At 47.5% G+C, this 18420-nt stretch overlaps 1 protein-coding gene across 8 annotated transcripts in view; it reads right to left on the reverse strand.

Annotated features, from left to right (window-relative positions):
• Positions 1-1749: 1749 nt before the first annotated feature.
• Positions 1750-18420, reverse strand: part of UBR4 (ubiquitin protein ligase E3 component n-recognin 4) — a 164504-nt gene continuing 147833 nt past the window's right edge. For all 8 annotated transcript variants that reach the window (XM_028741577.2, XM_028741585.2, XM_028741584.2 and 5 more), the window contains 12 exons: positions 17457-17647; positions 16356-16529; positions 15613-15712; positions 14329-14547; positions 13590-13703; positions 12270-12412; positions 11845-11970; positions 11361-11555; positions 5798-6022; positions 3494-3584; positions 2702-2864; positions 1750-2176 (listed from right to left, as the gene is read on the reverse strand). In XM_028741577.2, the coding sequence (XP_028597410.2) occupies positions 2112-2176; positions 2702-2864; positions 3494-3584; positions 5798-6022; positions 11361-11555; positions 11845-11970; positions 12270-12412; positions 13590-13703; positions 14329-14547; positions 15613-15712; positions 16356-16529; positions 17457-17647 (1806 nt within the window). In that variant the 3' untranslated portion in view covers positions 1750-2111. The remainder of the gene's footprint in view (positions 2177-2701; positions 2865-3493; positions 3585-5797; positions 6023-11360; positions 11556-11844; positions 11971-12269; positions 12413-13589; positions 13704-14328; positions 14548-15612; positions 15713-16355; positions 16530-17456; positions 17648-18420) is intronic.

The following is an 18420-nucleotide window of genomic DNA, read 5'->3' on the forward strand; positions in this document are numbered from 1 at the left end:
TGAAGTTAACAGACATGATGGGTTCATTAATTTCCTACTCTGAGTAGGACTAGCAAAGAAGTGGCCCTGCCCTGGAAGTTGTTTCTGTAGGCTCAAAGTCTCCACTGCCCCTTATGCTTGAAACTTCTTTCTAGCACCCATTCTTTCAAATCCCTCTCTTCCATTAAGCCTTTGGGCTTCATTCCTTAGTTCTCATCCTCCCATAGCAACCCAGCCCAATGTACCTGTAGAGCAGCTTTTGTCAACCTGGTGCCCTCCAGATGTTTTCGACTATGACTCCCATTAACCCCAGCCAACATGGCCGTAGGATGCTGGGGCTGATGCTGGGGAGGGCACCAAGCTGGGGAAGGCCTGAGTCAGGTCAAGGGGTAGAAGCAAAGGGGCAATGCCTTCCCTCCACCTCCAGCATGTAATGTAGCAGCATGTTATAGAACAAAGCATGATGGGAGTCATGGTTCAGAACACCTGAATCTCCAAGGCAGGCTGTAGGGCTGTGCTTTTATTGATCCAGAGATCCTGGCTGTCCCTTTCTCCAGTGGCTGAATTTAGAATGGAAGCTCCTTGCGTCACACAGGGCTCATCTTTTGCTGATTACAGTGCAAAACAGCACATGGTTGTATGCCTGGTGCTAACCAGCTCAGGTAAAATGGGCTTCAAAACAGCTGCCCTTGCCAGGATCGGAGCTCACCACATCCCAGCTTCTTCACAATGAACTGTATCAAAATCCCAGCTCTCCTTCTCCATGCCATACTTTCCTTCAGGCTAAGGTAGAGCCTTGCAGGCCAGCTAATTAATTTCATTTGGGGGTGGGATGAGGAAACTAGAACTGGAACGGGCGCCTCCAGAAACCTTCCAGGCAGCAGTGAGTCAGGAAAGGGCACCTCCGCCTACCCTTATCTGCCCGCACCCAACATTATCATTGGCAAATCACATAATGAGATTTCTCCGAATGGTTATTTGTGTACTTGTGAAGAACACCTTGGTTCAAAAGCTTGCAGCTCATGGTCCACTTCCAGAAGACTATTCATGTCTCTTAGGGGAGCAGGAAGGGGGAAAGCCAGTGGGGACCATGCACTCCAAACTCTGCTCATATGTGGAACTTGGAAGAGGGAGGAAGAATGCTGGAGGGCTGGGAAGTGTGGTGGAATGCTGGGCGGAGTTACAAGTGAGTGACAGGTGAAGTGCATCTGGCTGAGTAGGACAGTTGAGAGGCAGAAAATGAGATAACGAGGGATAACAAAAGTGTAGGATGGATATTAAGGAGGAGAGACAATTATGTTGTCACAAGTCAAATTCTTGAAGAAAAAAAATCCCCATAAAAGCCTTAACTTGTTCCAAGCATTAACCATCTGTGTTCTGGTCTAGGTTATTCCTGCGGGGATATACTCAAACAAGGATATAGAGGGAAAGTTCTTTTGTTCTCGATAATACTTAGTTGGTGCAGGTTCTGTTAGGACTTTTAAGGGAAGTCTGATTTCAGTAGTCACAACATCTGACCTGGCGACTTCCAGGGGTCTGGCAGGGGACCGTGAGAACGTCCCAGGGGGCGACGACAGAACACTCCTCTGCACAGGCATGCACTAAAAATGTTAAACCACAAGAGCTACAGTTTGCGTAAAGCAAAAGTATTTTGTGCACAGACACTTTTCTAAGGGTCAGTACATCAAGATTTCCAGTGAACAGATGTCAGGCAAACCAACCCTTAGGAAGTGGTAAACACAAAGCAGGCAAAACTCATTCCCACCAGGGTTGTATTTAACTTATTTATTGACTGGTAAAATGGTCACACACACAAAGAAGCAGTAGAACTGACTGGGGCCGGCTTGGGTTATTCAAGTCCTTGCACGTTCCTTCACTGGCTCGGAGCACGCAAGGCAGAACATTGAGAAGCACAGGGGTGGACCGGCGGTGGTGGACAGGGGAGAAAACAAGCTGAAAATCCAACATCACTCCAAGATTGGGGTCAAGGCAGGGGGCGAGGTGGGGGGGGGGGAGACAAGGGGCTTGGAGATAAAGTAACTGCAACATTCTTTGCGGGCTGGTTGGGCAGGATACAGAGGAACAGCAGGGAGGCAAGCTGACTGTGGTCTCTTCATGTAGCCGCTCAGGGCTCAGGGGATGGAGTTGAGGAGATCCTTGAGGAAGCCATCGGGATCGCTGATTTCTGACAACAGTCCTGAAAGCAGGAAAGGGCAGGTCAGGTGTGCACATTCAGCAAACCAATTCCTAGAAGCATCTTCCTTTGCCACTAATTCAGGCAAGCAAGTGAAGAGGCTAGGGGAGGATAGGAACTAATGGAGAAGATTGGTGCCTCCCCCGACTCTTTAACAGCTTCAGTCCCCAAAACCAAGGAGGCAGGAATAGCTGGTAGCCACAGGAAGGTCTGCAGTTCACTGTCTGCTCACTTACCCACTGCTATACTATCCAAATCACTTTTGGTTCACAAGATGCAGAATAAACAGGAAGCTGTTTTATACCAAGTCAGTGCTGACCCATCTAACCCAGCAAATTGTATTCTTGACTGGCAGAGGCTACCCAAGTCTTTCCCAACCCTGCTACCCACATGAACACGTTCATTGGAGTTTTTATCCCTGTGGGAAACATCTCGGTTACACCTGAATCTGTTCCCATCACTCAAAGGCAGCGTGTCAGGATACAGCGTTATTATAAAACACACATAGAGCTTTCTGGAGCAACTAACCAGCCACGTCCAGAAATTCTGAAAAGGTCTCCACAGGCATAAACTCCTCCTGGAAAGTCTTCAGAGCCTTGTCTGCGGCCTCGTAGATGGGCATGTCATTGTGGCGGATGTATTCTGCCAGAGAATAGGACCAGCCCCCCTCTGTGTTACTCGTAGGCACCTTCTGGATGGGAAAGAGGAGGAGAAGGAAGGGTTAGAAGCTTGAGCATGGAGGACAAAGGAGGAAGCAGGCAAACACGGCTTTAAAATGGGGAATCAGACCTAAGGGGGAAAAACGCTTTTGAAAGAAGGGCCTATCAAGAAGTTATAAGCCAATCATGCCTAGATAGATCCTCCAGCTTCAAGAGCAGTATTCCTTTGAATGCCAGCTCCTGGAGAAAGGCTGTTGTCTTGTGGACTCTTCCCAAGAGCATCTGGCCATCTGCCGCTGGCAACAGTAGACTGAACTAGGAGTCCCTATGCTGTGGTCTTCTTTTATTCCTATTCAGAGGATGCCAATAATCTCGTCTACTGAGACTTTTAAGAAGATGGATGGTACATGCTGCACCTCTCCAGAACTGATAAAAATTGTGGAAACTGGGGGGTGGGGAGAGCAAAAGAACCTGGAACACTGATGTAAAATGTCTTCGTTCAGCTTTTAGATCACCCTGAACTAGGATTCCCCCAACATTCCTCAGCCTGGGAGCTGTGCACGACAAATGGTGCCGGCCCCCTAGAAAAAGCAGGCCACTGGTTTGAGGAGCATTGCTAAAAGAAGAAGAAATGTACCAAGTTCGTTCCAAACTCGCTTACTTTGAACATGTTGTAAATGAGATCAACGAGGGCCCAGAAGAGGAGGCCGGAGCGATAGGCAGAGTAGTCCTTCACTGCTTTATCCGTTAGCCTGTTAGGAAAATAAGATCAAGCCTCACAGTTAATTGCTACACTTTTCTTTGCTGCCTGAAGCTCAGCTGATGAATAGCCCCGGCTGCGGCGACAGCCAGAAGCCCATCCATAATACATGTGGGAAAATGCGTGGGGCAAGCTCAGCCAGGCGCTGGAGGGAGGAAGGGAGGGAAGGAACACACAGAGAGACGAGGACGCTCCACTGTTCTCCCCAGCAAAGCGATTTACAACTACGGCCGCAGGCACAACTGCAAAGTGTTGTGCAACGCAGGGCCTGGCACTGTTGCTGAAATTCCTGCAATCTCGTTTCCATTTCCCCCCACTCCCCCCCAAAAAAGAGGGGGGGAAAGCATTTTCTCCAGGACTTAAGGCCATGAAGTTAAGCATCCCCTGCCCCCTAAATCACCACAGTCATGTTGCAAGGGGATTCCCGGCTCCACTCAGAACGTTTGTTAAGGGCAGGTCAATGCTACAAAGCAAGAGGTGCCATCAAACTGCCTCTGCTTCTGTCAGGGCTCCAAACCCCATGCCTGCTTGAGAACTGCAGGCTGCCGGTCCCTGAGGAAAGTGCTTCCCCTGGGAGGCTAAAGCTACTTCCCCAGAAAGGGCATGAATCAAACCGCAGATTTCCCTTACAGCAGCAGGAAATGTGCAGAGCCAATCGATGCCGGAGTCTGCAGCCCCTCCCCGAAGGTTACAAGACCACTCGGGCGCAGATTACAGAGCATCCAAAATGCACGCCCTTCCATCATGACCCCTGAGCACCTGCTCTCAGGAAGCTGCAAGGAAACACTTCAAGCGAAGGGGCCGGCAGAGACTCCTCCAAAGACCCACAATTTACTCTCCTGTAACACAGCTGATCCAGCCATGGCATGGTCCAAAGGGTCAGGCCCTGGGACCAAGGCACACACAGCACATCTTTTCTCCCTCTTACGGACAAGAGATCAGAGGCAGAGGACACGGAAAGCCTGGAGCCATTTCAAATGACCAGAGGGTCACCCCTTGGGCCTTCTTGGTGACAGCACCCGTCCCCTGCAGTGTCCTCCCTTGAGTAATTTGTGAGACAGGGACAGCAGTGACCTTTACATGCCCCTCAAAATCTATCTAGTTCTAAGCCTACTCAGCCAACCTGCTGAAATCAATGGACATGACTAATTTAGAGTCATTAATTTCATTGCATCTACTCTTGAGTAGAACTTAGCTGCAGACCACCCTATTATGTTTAGCCAAGCTTTCCTAGGCTCTGAAAGTCGTATCTAATCAAGTTCAATGGGTCTACTCTGAGTAGGTCTAGCATTTTAAATTGTTTTGTATGCTACTCGGGTTTATTCATGATATATAGAATTCCTTTTATTTTACTGATGCCTTTTATATATATATCAGAATGCAACCAGGTGTGGGGAGGCACTGAGCCACAGACTTAATGCAGGCAAAACAGACACAGCTCTGTGGCCCAGACAAAGAGAGGAGGAAGGAGAAGAGGTCAGGCTCCTCCCGGGATTTACAGCAGGCCCAGCTCACTTAGAGTAAATGTCAACTACATCTAATTCTCCTGTGTGCCTGAAGGGGGCGCCGAGACCTGAATCAACACAGGGAAAGAGAGTACAGTGGTACCTCGCAAGACGAATGCCTCGCAAGACAAAAAACTCGCTAGACGAAAGGTTTTTCCGTTTGCGAGTTGCCTCGCAAGACGAATTTCCCTATGGGCTTGCTTCGCAAGACGAAAACGTCTCGCGACTTTGTTTCCTTTGTCTAAATAATAATTCGCAAGACGAAAAATTCGCTAGACGACAAAACTTGCGGAACGAATTAATTTCGTCTTGCGGGGCACCACTGTATGCAACAGCATCCATCCAAACCTTGCGTGTTGTTCTTGACTCTTCCAGGAACTATTGGAAATTCAGCTTTTTTAAAAGAAAAGATGCTGATTTTTAAGGAGAAGAAAATTTTGCTTGATCATCAAAACCATCCTTTGCCAGCCAGGTGCCCTCCAGATGTTTCAGACTGTAACTCCACATCAGCCTCTAATGCAGAAGGCAAAGGCTGTGTAGCCAAGTCATGTCCCAGGGTCCCAATCCAACGAGCCTGCCTTTGTTACCCTATAGGACCATTCTCTGGGGGTGGGAAGGGAAGGAACCGGCTGCTTTCTCTGCAGCACAGAGAGAGGAGAGGGAAAGGCGGGGGGGTGGATGGGTGTGGACAGCCCCATACCTGCTCGTTCCCCCTGGCGACACCACCCGAGCGTGTGAGATCACCAGCAGCCGCTTGAGAATGTCAATGCGCATCGCCTTCCACCTCTCCGGGGGCAGGATGTGAAGCGCCATGACGATGTAATAATGGGGCCCGTCCACCTCAAAGGCACTCTCCACCCACTTCTCCTTTGGGTGCTCCAGGAAGCTCTGCAGGTTCTTCTCTTCTCGAGACGTTGCTCGTGTTCTGGAAGTCAAGCAGAGACAGAAGCGATGCACTTTGGTTTTTGTTTTTTTAAAAAAATGATATTTATTAAAAGTTTAAAGATTAGAGAAGAAGGAAAAAAACAATAAAGAAATTAACAATACATACATTACAATACATAAAAAGAAAAACATAAAAAATACAACAATACTATAAAAAGAAACAAAAATAGTAACACACACATCCAATATTCCATATCTTTACCTTTCATTTACTTGTTTCATCGACCTCACACCTCCCTTTTTTGTATTCTAATTCAATTTAGCTATTTCAGCAAATCCTTTCCATCTTACTCAATTTTTGTTCTATAATTTACCTTAACCCAATCTGACCTTAAATTTTACACTTTGACCCATTAACACTCCGTTTTTACTTAATTCTTTATAACATTTCTGCTAAAGCCATGTAGGTTCATTCCAGCATCCTTCTAACATTCATTAATTTTGCTATATTTTTGTAAATATACTTTAAATTTTTTCCAATCTTCTTCCACCGACTCTTCTCCCTGGTCTCGGATTCTGCCAGTCATTTCCGCCAATTCCGTGTAGTCCATCAGCTTCATCTGCCATTCCTCCCTGGTGGGTAAATCTTGTGTCTTCCAGTGCTTTGCAATAAGTATTCTTGCTGCTGTTGTAGCATACAAAAAGAAACTTCTATCCTTCTTTGGCACCAGTTGGCCGACCATGCCCAGGAGAAAGGCCTCTGGTTTCTTCAGGAAGGTATATTTAAATACCTTTTTCATTTCATTATAGATCATCTCCCAGAATGCCTTAATCTTTGGGCATGTCCACCAAAGGTGAAAGAATGTTCCTTCAGTTTCATTACATTTCCAACATTTATTTTTGGGCAAATGGTAAATTTTTGCAAGCTTGACTGGTGTTATGTACCACCTATAGATCATTTTCATTAAATTCTCTTTTAAGGCATTACATGCCGTGAACTTCATACCTGTGGTCCATAACTGTTCCCAGTCAGCCATCATAATATTATGTCCAATATCTTGTGCCCATTTAATCATGGCAGATTTCACCGTTTCATCTTGAGTATTCCATTTCAACAGCAAGTTATACATTCTTGAGAAATTCTTAACTTTAGGGTCTAACAATTCTGTTTCCAATTTTGATTTTTCTACCTGGAAGCCTAATTTTTTGTCCGAATTATATGCCTCCATTATTTGATAATAATGGAGCCAATCTCGTACTCTATTTTTTAATTTTTCAAAACTCTGCAGTTTTAATCTATCTCCCTCCTGTTCTAAGATTTCCCAATACTTCGGCCATTTGGCCTCCATATTGAGTTTTTTCTGAGCCTTTGCTTCCATTGGTGACAACCATCTTGGGGTTTTATTTTCTAGCAAATCCTTATATCTTATCCAAACATTAAACAATGCTTTTCTGACAATATGGTTTTTAAACGCTCTGTGTGCTTTAACCTTATCATACCACATGTATGCATGCCAACCAAATACATTGTTGAAACCTTCCAGATCCAACACATCCGTGTTTTCAAGAAGCATCCATTCTCTCAGCCAACAAAATGCGGCTGATTCATAATAAAGTTTAAGGTCTGGCAGGGCAAATCCACCTCTTTCTTTAGCATCCGTTAATATCTTAAATTTTATACGAGGCTTCTTGCCCTGCCAGACAAATCTAGAGATATCTCTCTGCCACTTCTTGAAACAGTCCATTTTGTCCAAAATTTGCAATGTTTGAAACAGAAACAGCATTCTTGGCAATACATTCATTTTTATCACAGCAATTCAACCTAGCAACGATAATTTCAAATTTGACCATATTTCTAAATCCTTTTTCACTTCAGTCCAACATTTTTCATAATTATCCTTAAATAAATTCACGTTCTTAGCGGTCATATTAACCCCTAAATATTTCACTTTCTTAACCAGTGTTAATCCTGTCTCCTTCTGAAACTTATCTCTCTCGATCTCAGTTAGATTTTTCTCTAAGACCTTAGTTTTTGTCTTGTTCAGCTTAAAACCTGCTACCTGACCAAATTCTTGAATCAATTCCAGTACTCTTTTAGTACTCGATTCTGGCTCCTGTAAAGTCAGTACCAAATCATCAGCAAATGCTTTCAGTTTGTACTGTTTGGCTCCCACTTGTATACCTTTTACCAATTGGTCCCTTCTAATCATATTGAGCAAAACCTCCAGGACCGATATAAAAAGCAATGGGGAAATTGGGCAACCTTGTCGTGTCCCCTTCTCAATCTTAAATTCTTCCGTCACTACGTTATTCACAATTAATTTAGCCTTCTGTTCTGAGTAGATTGCACCTATACCATTTCCAAAACCTTGACCAACCCCCATCCCCTGTAAATTCTTCTTCATAAAACTCTAAGAAATATTGTCAAAGGCTTTCTCCGAGTCCACAAATATCAAAACTGCTTTAGTATTAATCTTCACTTGTAGTTTTTCTAAGATATTAATTATATTCCTCGTATTGTCAGACAAGTGTCTGCCTGGGAGAAAACCCGCTTGGACTTTATGAATTTCTTCTGCTAACACCTTTTTTAATCTTCTAGCCAAAATGTCTGCAAAAAGTTTATAATCCACATTAAGCAATGATATGGGGCGGTAGTTCTTAAGCTGTGTCTTTTCAGTCTCTGTTTTCGGTATAAGTGTAATATATGCTTCTTTCCACGACTCTGGTGCCTTTCTCCCTTCCAATATTTCATTACAGACTTCCTTTAAAGGTTGTATTAACCATTCTTTCAGAGATTTGTAGTATCTTGAAGTCAATCCATCCGGTCCTGGGGATTTACCCAATTGCATGTTCTGAATGGCCCCTTCTACTTCCTGTTCCGTTACTTTATAATTCAGCATTAACTTATTTTCCTGGGAATTTTTTTGTAGTCCATTAATTTTCAAAAATTTATCAATGTCCATTTCTTTCTGCATTTCCTGTGTATATAGTTTTTTGAAATACTTCTGGAAGCACTTTCTAATTTCCACTGGATTCTGTATATTCTTTCCTTCCACTTCTAAATTCGTAATAGTATTAAGTTTTTGTCTTTTTTTCATTTGCCAAGCCAACAGTTTTCCACACTTATTTGCCGATTCAAATGTCTTTTGTCTCATCTGTTTGATCTTCCATTCTATTTCCTGATTCATCATTTTCATATATTGTACTTGGTATAACTTTATCTCTTTCAAAATCTCCTGGGACTTTGGTTTCGCCCTCAATTTCTTCTCTCCTTCCTTTATTTTTTCAAAAATTTTATCTTTTTTCTCATTTTGCATTCTCTTCTTAATTGCATTCTGTTGTATCAAGAATCCTCTCATTACAGCTTTGCTTGCATCCCAAATTACTCTTTTTTCCACAGTAGTGTTCATGTTTATCTCAAAGTAATCTCTCAAAGTTTTTTGGGCCTTCTTAGTAAATTCTTCATTCCTAAACAGGGGCGATGCACTTTGAACAGCAGGGGGAAGGAACCCTTCAACGTAAGCAGAGTTTGCCAGATCAGTCTGGCCAGCATCCTGTTCTCACATTGGCCTACCAGAAGCCTGCAGAACAGCGGCCTCCTACAAGGGCTAGACAACCCAAGAATATATTGTTGAGGCTTTCCCTCCAGTGTCAAGAACCAGGGCTGAGATACGCCAAGCTAATGAGCCAAAAAGCAGAACAAAATGCCCCCATACTTGCCTTCCCCAATCCAACCAGACATCATTTCATTTCACAGGCTAAGCCAAGATCCACCTTCATATGTATCAACACCGGAACATAGGTCCCCTTAGCATACTCCAGGGGTCGGCAGCCTAAGGCCCATGGTCACAAGCGGCCCACAGGGGTCGTTTAACCAGCCCACTGAACTGAGCCACCTGCTCGGCAAGTCCCTGCGCGCTGAGCTAAACCAGCGCAGTGCAGGGATGCGCTTCTGCGGCACCAAAATCGCATCTGCGCAGACGCCAGAAATCGCACACACGCAATCCGGCCCATGGAGGGATCTCCGCTGGAGTGAACTGGCCCAGCCGAGGTAAACCTTGCTAACCCCGGCATAGTCTCTAAGATAGATCCACCCCTAAGGCAAAGTGAAGTGACAGCCTTGGGCAGCAAGATCCACAGGGGCAACAGATCCTGCCTCCAACAAATGCATTACTCGCTGTTGCTGCAGTGGCAGCAATATTTGCAGCACCGCCACAGCGACCTCTCTGCCAATAGAAGGCACTACTGGTCTCCTCCCCCGGTTCCTGAAGCAGATCTTCATTCATTCGCCCCTTCTTTCCTGATGGGACACCTGCCATTTTTTGGTTCGCCTCAGGTGCTAACATGTCTTGGGCTGAACCTGCTCCTGACCAGCAGCTCTCCCAAGACCTCTCCATTCGCCAGCCCTGAATGACTAGGATCTCAGGCACACAAACCATTCATTCTCACAATGCGCTCTGGACCCTCCTCCCCAAAGGAGTTTAGGCACATACATCAACATCGCGCCAAAGAACAGGGGTGGCAAACTGTTTTCGACCTCACAGCCACATTCCTTTCTGGGCAAACTCGCAGAGGCCACGTGCCAGCAGCATGGGGTGGGGCCAGAAACGGGGCACCAGGTGTGAGTCCTACCCTGTGTGGAGAAGCCTATATACCCAAACAACACAAGGATCACACTACAGGAAGGACCACTGGATTTAATCTGAAGGTGTCTTCTCCTCAGTGGATGGACAGTATTCCCCAGATGGGTCACTCCCTCCAGTCTGATCCACAGACGGGGCTCATGCCAGTGCAGGCCGCTAAGCTTCCTTCAGGAGGTAAAGGTACCTCTGACCGTTAGGTCCAGTCGCAGATGACTCTGGGATTGCGGCGCTCATCTTGCTCTATAGGCCAAGGGAGCCAGTGCTTGTCCGCAGACAGTTTTTCCGGGTCATGTGGCCAGCGTGACTAAGCCGCTTCTGGCGAACGAGAGCAGCGCACGGAAATGCCGTTTACCTTCCCACCGCAGCGGTACCTATTTATCTGCTTGCACTAGCGTGCTTTCAAACTGCTAGGCTGGCAGCAGCTGAAACCGAACAACAGGCGCACACCCCATCGCGGGGATTCGAACCACCGACCTTCTGATCAACAATCCCTAGGCTCTGTGGTTTAGACCACAGTGCCACCCACGTCCCTACTTACTTCGGGAGGGGTGAGCAACAAAACCTCAAAATCTATTGCTCCGTCTGCGGAGCAATTCAAAGCAGCAACCCGTCTCACGACAACCTTCTCCACCAAGGGAGAATGGCTCAGAGGACAAATGCACAGACACACACACACAGAGAGAGAGAGAGAGAGAGAGAGAGAGAGAGAGAGAGAGAGAGAGAAAAGGTACTGACGTGTTAAGGACATAAAGCACCGTGTGAATGATGTAGGGGATGAGGTGGACGTTGCTCTCCCGCCCTCCGCCGCCTGTGTCCACGCTGAACGACTGCTCCATGGCAAACCGGAGGAACAGCAGCTTGGTGTCATGAACATTGAGCTGGTAGGTGGGCTCCCGCTGCCCCGTGCACTCTTGAAGGTAGGTGTTGTGCCTAAGGGAAGGAAACCAAGACCAGGTTAGGCTGCAGATCTCACAAGACGCCCAGGAAAGCGGAACACGAGGCAGCTGCGTTTCTTTCCTTTTTTAAAGATACACGGAGAAGCTGGAGGGTTAAGGAAAGGGCAAAATACAGATACAGTTCTGAAAAGGTTGTGTTAGGATGGTACAGTACAAGAAATCAGGCCCTCTTCCCCTACAAGCTGGTAGGAAGAGGGCACTTGCAGCAAGAGACTGCTGACCCCGACAGAACAGCGGGCAAAAGGTCAGCACCTCAGACTCACCTGGCTAAGCAGGTGGCAAAGGCCGATTCTGGGACATGGGGCCCCCACACCGGCAAGAGGCCGTTGCATTTGGTGTTGGCATTCTGCAGGGCTGCACTCTCCCATTCCTCGCGCCCACGTGCCAACCTGCAGGAGTAAAAGCAAGGTCATTATCAGTCAGGGAAAGTCCCTTTCCCTGCAAACCTCTTCCCTGTAGAGCAAAGCTGGTGACTGCCTCAGTCCTGAAGACTTAAATATTACACACAACACAAACCCTGGAGCTTACCAACTAGTGAATTCCTTAAAGTATTGTTGGTTAGCTCATTACCAAAGCTACAGCTGTTGGGATTCTTCCCCAGGCTAAACCGAACCCCCAGCAGATCAGGCATGGCTTTGCGGCCAAGATGCAAAGGGGATCTCGGGCCCAGAGGGAAACTCAGACCCACCTCACAGCTGCCAGGTGACAGTCGTAGTGGACAATGTTAAAGTGCGAAACGGTGCTGTACCCCTGCTGCTTCCGAGGCTTGTTCTCAAACTCCTCCAGGGCGACTCGCTTGGTGAAGGTGTAGATGCCCAGGACCTTTGTCGGCTGTGGGGAGAAAACAGAAGCTGCGGCGGAAAACCCAAGGCACCAAGCTTCGAATGTGGAAAAGCTGCACAGAAACAGCTGCCCTTTTCTCTTTGGCCTTCCAAAGTGGGCGATACATCCCCCCGGGGGAGCTGGAACAATGGGGGGGGCAGTAGTAGCCTCGGGTGCAATCGGGGGGCAGTGAATAAAAATAAGAGGGCAGTAGAAACATAAAAAGAAGAACGTTTTGAAAAACCATTTGTACATGTTTCATCTGCTCTGCAATGGCATTTACCACTAGGCCAGGCACTGCTGCGGATTGACAACACTTCCCCTGGATCTGACAATTGTGCTGGAAGAGAGGGGTTTTCCTGGGCGTGGGTGAACCCTTTTCAGCTTCACTCAGGCCCAGGAAGTGGGTCGCAGCTTGCCTGCCTATTTGGCGCACCAGGGACTCAGCCACATTCATCACAATAATACGTTTTGAATGCGTTATAAGCATGCAACACCAGAGAGCAAATAGGAATTTATATGGGTTTTTACACAAGCTTTATTTTTTTTCGTTGTAACGATTTAATTTCTGACTTATTTATAGTGTTTTTAACCTGTGTCCAGATCCACCCCTGGTTCATTTTTCTCACTGGGATCATTTTAAATGTTATTTGTAATTTTCATTTTAATATTATCCTTTGTTATCTAAATAGTCTGTGTGTGATGTGAATGTCACCATAGTTGATTTTAATAAACAATTTGATAATTTCAAGCTTCAGCATGTCTTATCTACAACAACATATTTCTTTACCATGTTGTAGCACATAGGTAGAAATAGAGATACATAAAAGAACGCAAATTTGTCACCGCAGCTTTCTGTTTGCTCACTTAAAGAAGGCAGATTTGGGGGGGGGGGCACTGAGATTTTTCTTTTTCCTGAAAAGGAGGCTGTAGGGCAAATGAGTTTGGGAACCTCTGGTACAGAGTCACAGAATTGTAGACTTGGAATGGCCCCAAAGGGTCATGTGGTCCAACACCCAGCAATTCAGTGTAGACCTGCACGACTATGGATGTCGTTCAGCTGCCCAGCACCTTGGAAATACAGCTGCAATGAAATGTGCATATGCAGACATATGCATATGCATGAAACAGTGTGACTGGGTGAAATTACCAGGCTCTGACTCCCCACTTCACCCCCAAGGCCTACCTGGAACTTGTAGCCCTCTCTGCAGATGCAACAGGTGAGGCCCGGCTCCTCGATCAGCTCCTCCATCTGCTTCAACAGTGCTGTCTTTGTCACCACCTGGCCCTTCTCGTTGGTCTGAAAGATCCAGCACAGCAAGGTTGTCGAGGAGAAAAGCCGGGTTTGGCGGAGGGGAGGGGATGAAAACTGGTTGCGTGGGTTGGAGGAAGAGGGCCATCACTAGGGAGCATCTAGATGTTGTGCGGGCATGGAAAGTTTCGCATTGGAAAATGTGTCCTTGACCTTATGGTTGCTGCCATGGCCATGGTCAAAACAACAGTGGTTTCCCTTGGCTGGAACTGGATTGGCTTCTCTACTTAAATCTTCCGTGACAAGTGTGACCTGAACAGCCACTGGTCCCGCTGGATTAAATGGCACCACCCAAACAGCCAGCCATTGCTAGAACTCATGGAAATCCAATGGAGCTGAACATTGGAAGACTCAGGACAGATTAAAGAAAGGACTTCTTTATGCTGTGCAGAGTTAAACTGTGGAACTCTCTCCCACAGGAGACAGTGATGGCCACCAACGTAAATGGCTTTAAGTGAGGATTAGACAAAGGAGAGGACTTTGGATGGCTGTTAGCAACAATGGCTATGCTTGGCCTCCAAAGTTGGAGGCAGTAATGTTTCTAAATGCCAGCTCCCTATCGTGGCATCTGACTGGTCATTGTGAGAACAGGATGCTCTGCTTACGCTCTTACCGTCATGCCAAGGGTGCCCAACGCTTTCTGGCGCATCGCCATGGCCATGCGCTTCTTCTCCGCTCGCGTCTCTCTCCGGGCGGCGTCAATCTTCTTGTTCACCTCTGGGTGCTCCCGCAGGGCCTCCAGGAGATTCTCAGCCAGCGTCCCAATCCCTTCGTCACTGGAGACTTGCTCCAGCTTGTGCAGGTTCGTGATCGAGTCGGTCCCAATGAGGACCTGTTCAGGGAGCAGACGTTAACGCAGTGGGCAAGGAGGACAGGAGGATGAGTCAGCCTTGGCCCTGAGCTGTGGAACCTGAAAAGGAAATCTCCTATGCTCTTCCCCCCTCTACACCAGATACAGCTTTGCTCTTAAAAAATTGCCCGTCTTTCGAGCACAGTATAGTACAAAAAGGCACCCAGACCTCCAGGGATGCCACCCAATTAAGAGCAAAGTGAATTTTAAGCAACTGAGTAATGGATCAATGAAACTGGCGTAAGTTTGCGTATGACATACAGAGCGTTCCAGTTACACCAGCCAAGAGAGAGAGGGATGCAGCAGAAGCCCCTGCAACGCCTTGGAGTAGCACCAAGGGAACACTTCAGATTTTCCCCTTTCAAAACCGTATCGCTCTTCTTCCAGAGCATCTTGTTCACTGGAAGAAGACCATTCTAAGGCAGAAGTTCCCAAACTTGTTCTCCCCACCTCCAGCCCCAGACCACCTGAAAACTGCTGAGGGTTTTGGCGGACCAGACAATTGTTTTCTTTTGCCTGTTGTAGTAACTGCAATGTATTGCAATAGCAGCTGTACGATGTTTAATTGTACTGTTGCTGCTTTTATTTGACATATATTGTATTGCTAGAATCGCAGAATTGGAAGGTTCCCGGAAACCAACCCCCTGCAATACAATCTTACTGTATTACAATTAGAATTCCAAGACACACTGCAATGCATCCGAATGACTCTCGTGGACCACCATTTGGGAACCACTGTTCTGTAGCACACTTTGGGATGTTTTCCTTCTGCCCCTTTGGTGAACTGATGTAGCTCCGTTACTGCTGAATCATTCCCACCCTAGACACAAGCAACACCCCCACACCCACACCTGAGGTCCAAAATGCCTCCGTAGGGGCTGGGCTTAAAAGAGCCCTTTGACTTTGTCTCACACTTAGGAGGAGGCAGCTGTGCCTGGAATCAGCCCCTAGGATCAGGCAAAATGTATATGCCTAAACCTGATGTACATGGAGACCAGATTAGACTCATGGGCCAGGGGGTGGGTGAGTAGAAGACATCTCTTTCACCTGTGTTGGGGGGTGCTGCGTGGCGAGACCTCGGAGCAGCCGGAGGATGAAAGGAAGGGCTGGCCGGGAGAGGAATTTCTTCCACACATCGGCATCCAAACTGCGGAGAGAAGATTGGAAAAGAGAAAGCGTTTGAAAAGCAGCTGTCAATATCAGCATCAAGACCTGGATTACTCCACCCCAGCCCCACTGTGTGGCTCACACACTCATGCTGCAAAGCGGCTCTCCCCACCCACTCCCCAAATTAAGGCAATTCAGAAACTCTCAAAAGGAATGAACCACCTCAATTTCCACAGTGGTGTCCTTGTGGCTGAGCTCCAAACACCCCAAGAAAATGACTTGGCCGGGGTGGCGGGTGTGACAGAGAGCTGCAGTTGCTTCCCTGGGAGCCAGCACAGAGTGTCAAGGATCCACAAAGCTGTTAAGGGCCCAGGTAACCTTTAGTGCTGCCTTATCCAGAACTGGGTCCACCTAGCCCAGTGTTCTCTGCTCTGACTGGCAGCAGCAGCTCCCAGTGGCCTCAAGGCTGAGAGATTTCTCCGCCACCTAAACCCCAATATTTTGTTTTCTTAAAGGAAGGCAAAGCTTGGGATTTTCTATCCTCACATTAGCTCTGCAAGGCAACAGCAAACTGGGCGCACTCAGGCCACCCCCAAGGAAAGGGCAATGCCCCAACGCAGAAGGGGCTTGTCCCAGTGAACTGCAACCCACAAACCCCCTCCATCCTCCTGCACGGCTCTCACTTCTTGGCACTGGGGATGTGCTTCTTCATGTAGTCGAGGGCGTTCTGCGTGATCCCCCTCTGGAGGATGAGGTCTTTCAGGAGGTGCCCATTAGTGTTGTTCTTGATGCCAGCTGCTATTTTGCAGAAACAGTCCAGGAAGACCTTGTCATCCCCACTGTGCTCCTCATCGTACCTGGAGGAGAAAAGAGGCAAGGGACTCACAAAGGCTGTCAGGGGGCCAATTCGGGCTCAGATTCTCCACTCTAAATAAAGCTAAGTCACATCATTTCTTGGGGGCAGAAGCGCAAGCCATCTGCACCCTCTGATTCTAGCCTTGGGTCTGCTTTTTGCAGAGCTGAGCATGTAAAAAGGACTCTGATCCCTGTTTATTTCTATGCCACCTGTTAGTCCGAGAGGCAACCCAAAGCAACTCAAAGTGAGTAAAATATGAATAGGAAATTGAAATAGTCTTTTGCTCACTGTTTTCTAGCATTAATTGTTGCAATACCCACGAAATGCGCATTAAAAGCACAACAAAAGGACACTGGAGAACCATAGTGATACAACCGGTGCAATCATTCAGACTCCTGAGAGCATTAGCTTTTGTCAAAAAGGAGAGAGGGGTGCCAAGTTTCTAGTTCTCAAGAGGGTGAAGCTATGTTTGAAATTATGCAAAGATATCCAGCAGTTGTGGGGAGGGGATTCAATGCCCTTGCCCACCCTCAACGGCAAGTAGAGGAAGTCAAAATTAAGCACATCTTTGTATAATGCATAAAACACACCTTTTTTGTGTAACATACAGAGACTCCTGTAGACAACCCAACTGTTTGAGACCAGCCTGGTGCCCCTTCAGAGTTTGGGGCTACAATGCCCCCACCCCAGCCTGGATGGCATAGTCCAAAATATCTGAAGGGCACCCGGTTGGGGGGATTGTGTGCTAGGCTGCGCAGAGTCTTGGGAGCTTTGAGGCCAGCCTGGAACCAGAGATTAAGCAGAGCTGCACCTCTGGCAAGGAGAGCCCTTTCAAACCAGCAGCACCCTAATTTATTTTGCACACTTAAAAACTCAAGGAACAGGAGAGGGCAGGAGAGTTTGGTTCAGGGTTCCCAGGGAGGCATACTTGTCGAAGCTGCAGTAGGGCTTGAAGCGATCGACCAGGATCTGCATCTTCTCCATCTCCCCAAAGGACAGGTAAGGGATGATGCGGAGCAGGCCCTGCAGGACGCTGGGGTTGGAGCGGACGAAGGTGCTGTTGATCTGGTCCAGTAGCATCACCAGCTGGTCCTTGTCTCCCGTGAGGAGGAGGTTGCCCTGCGGAGGGGGGAAATGGCCCATCAGTCAAGACAGCCGGAGTCTATCTGCCTTGGGACACCCTTCTCCCTGCCCCACACCTCATTTACAGGGCAGCTTCTCAAATCCGCCCCCCGCAATCTCTCAACCTCCCTGCTCTCTGCGAATTCCCTCTTCCTCTGTTTCTGCTGCTCTCCCTCTATTCTCAACACCTTCAGGACAACACCCCTCCGGTAACCCCCCTAACCACTCCCTGATCCGGCAAAGCCAACTCTCTTAGGCTTTTTGTCCTGTCTTGGATTCATTTGGATGATTCACCATCAAGTCTCTGTAAGAAAACGCTCCCTGCGTGTATTAAAACCAATTTATTAGAGACAAAACACGTGTTCCAATGAACACAGAAGGCTGAAAAGAAAAAAATCCCATTTAGGCAGGCAACAAGAGAAGGCCTAGTATCTCTACGGCATCATTTGGGGGGCGGGGGGAGAGCCAAACCTCCAGTCTCGCTAGGGAGTTCCTGGATGTCCTTCAGCTCATGGCAAGATACAGTTCAACACCCTTGAGTGCTGCTGAAGAGGGTCAGAGGCTGGTCAGGCCCAGCTATTGTGACCTGAAGACCCTGGTCAGCCAGCAATATCCCCTGGGGGCTAACTCTGAGAAGAGAGGGGTGGGCCCATGGCTCAACCCCACTATGCCATAAGTGTGCCTGCTCCAGAGGGTCAGCTCTAACCCAGGGGACTTCTAGTTTATAACCCCTGCTACTGACCGTGCTAGTATGGTCAAAGAGAAGGTCA

The sequence above is a fragment of the Podarcis muralis genome, chromosome 7 (genome assembly GCF_964188315.1).
Source record: "Podarcis muralis chromosome 7, rPodMur119.hap1.1, whole genome shotgun sequence".
Taxonomy (NCBI): domain Eukaryota; kingdom Metazoa; phylum Chordata; class Lepidosauria; order Squamata; family Lacertidae; genus Podarcis; species Podarcis muralis.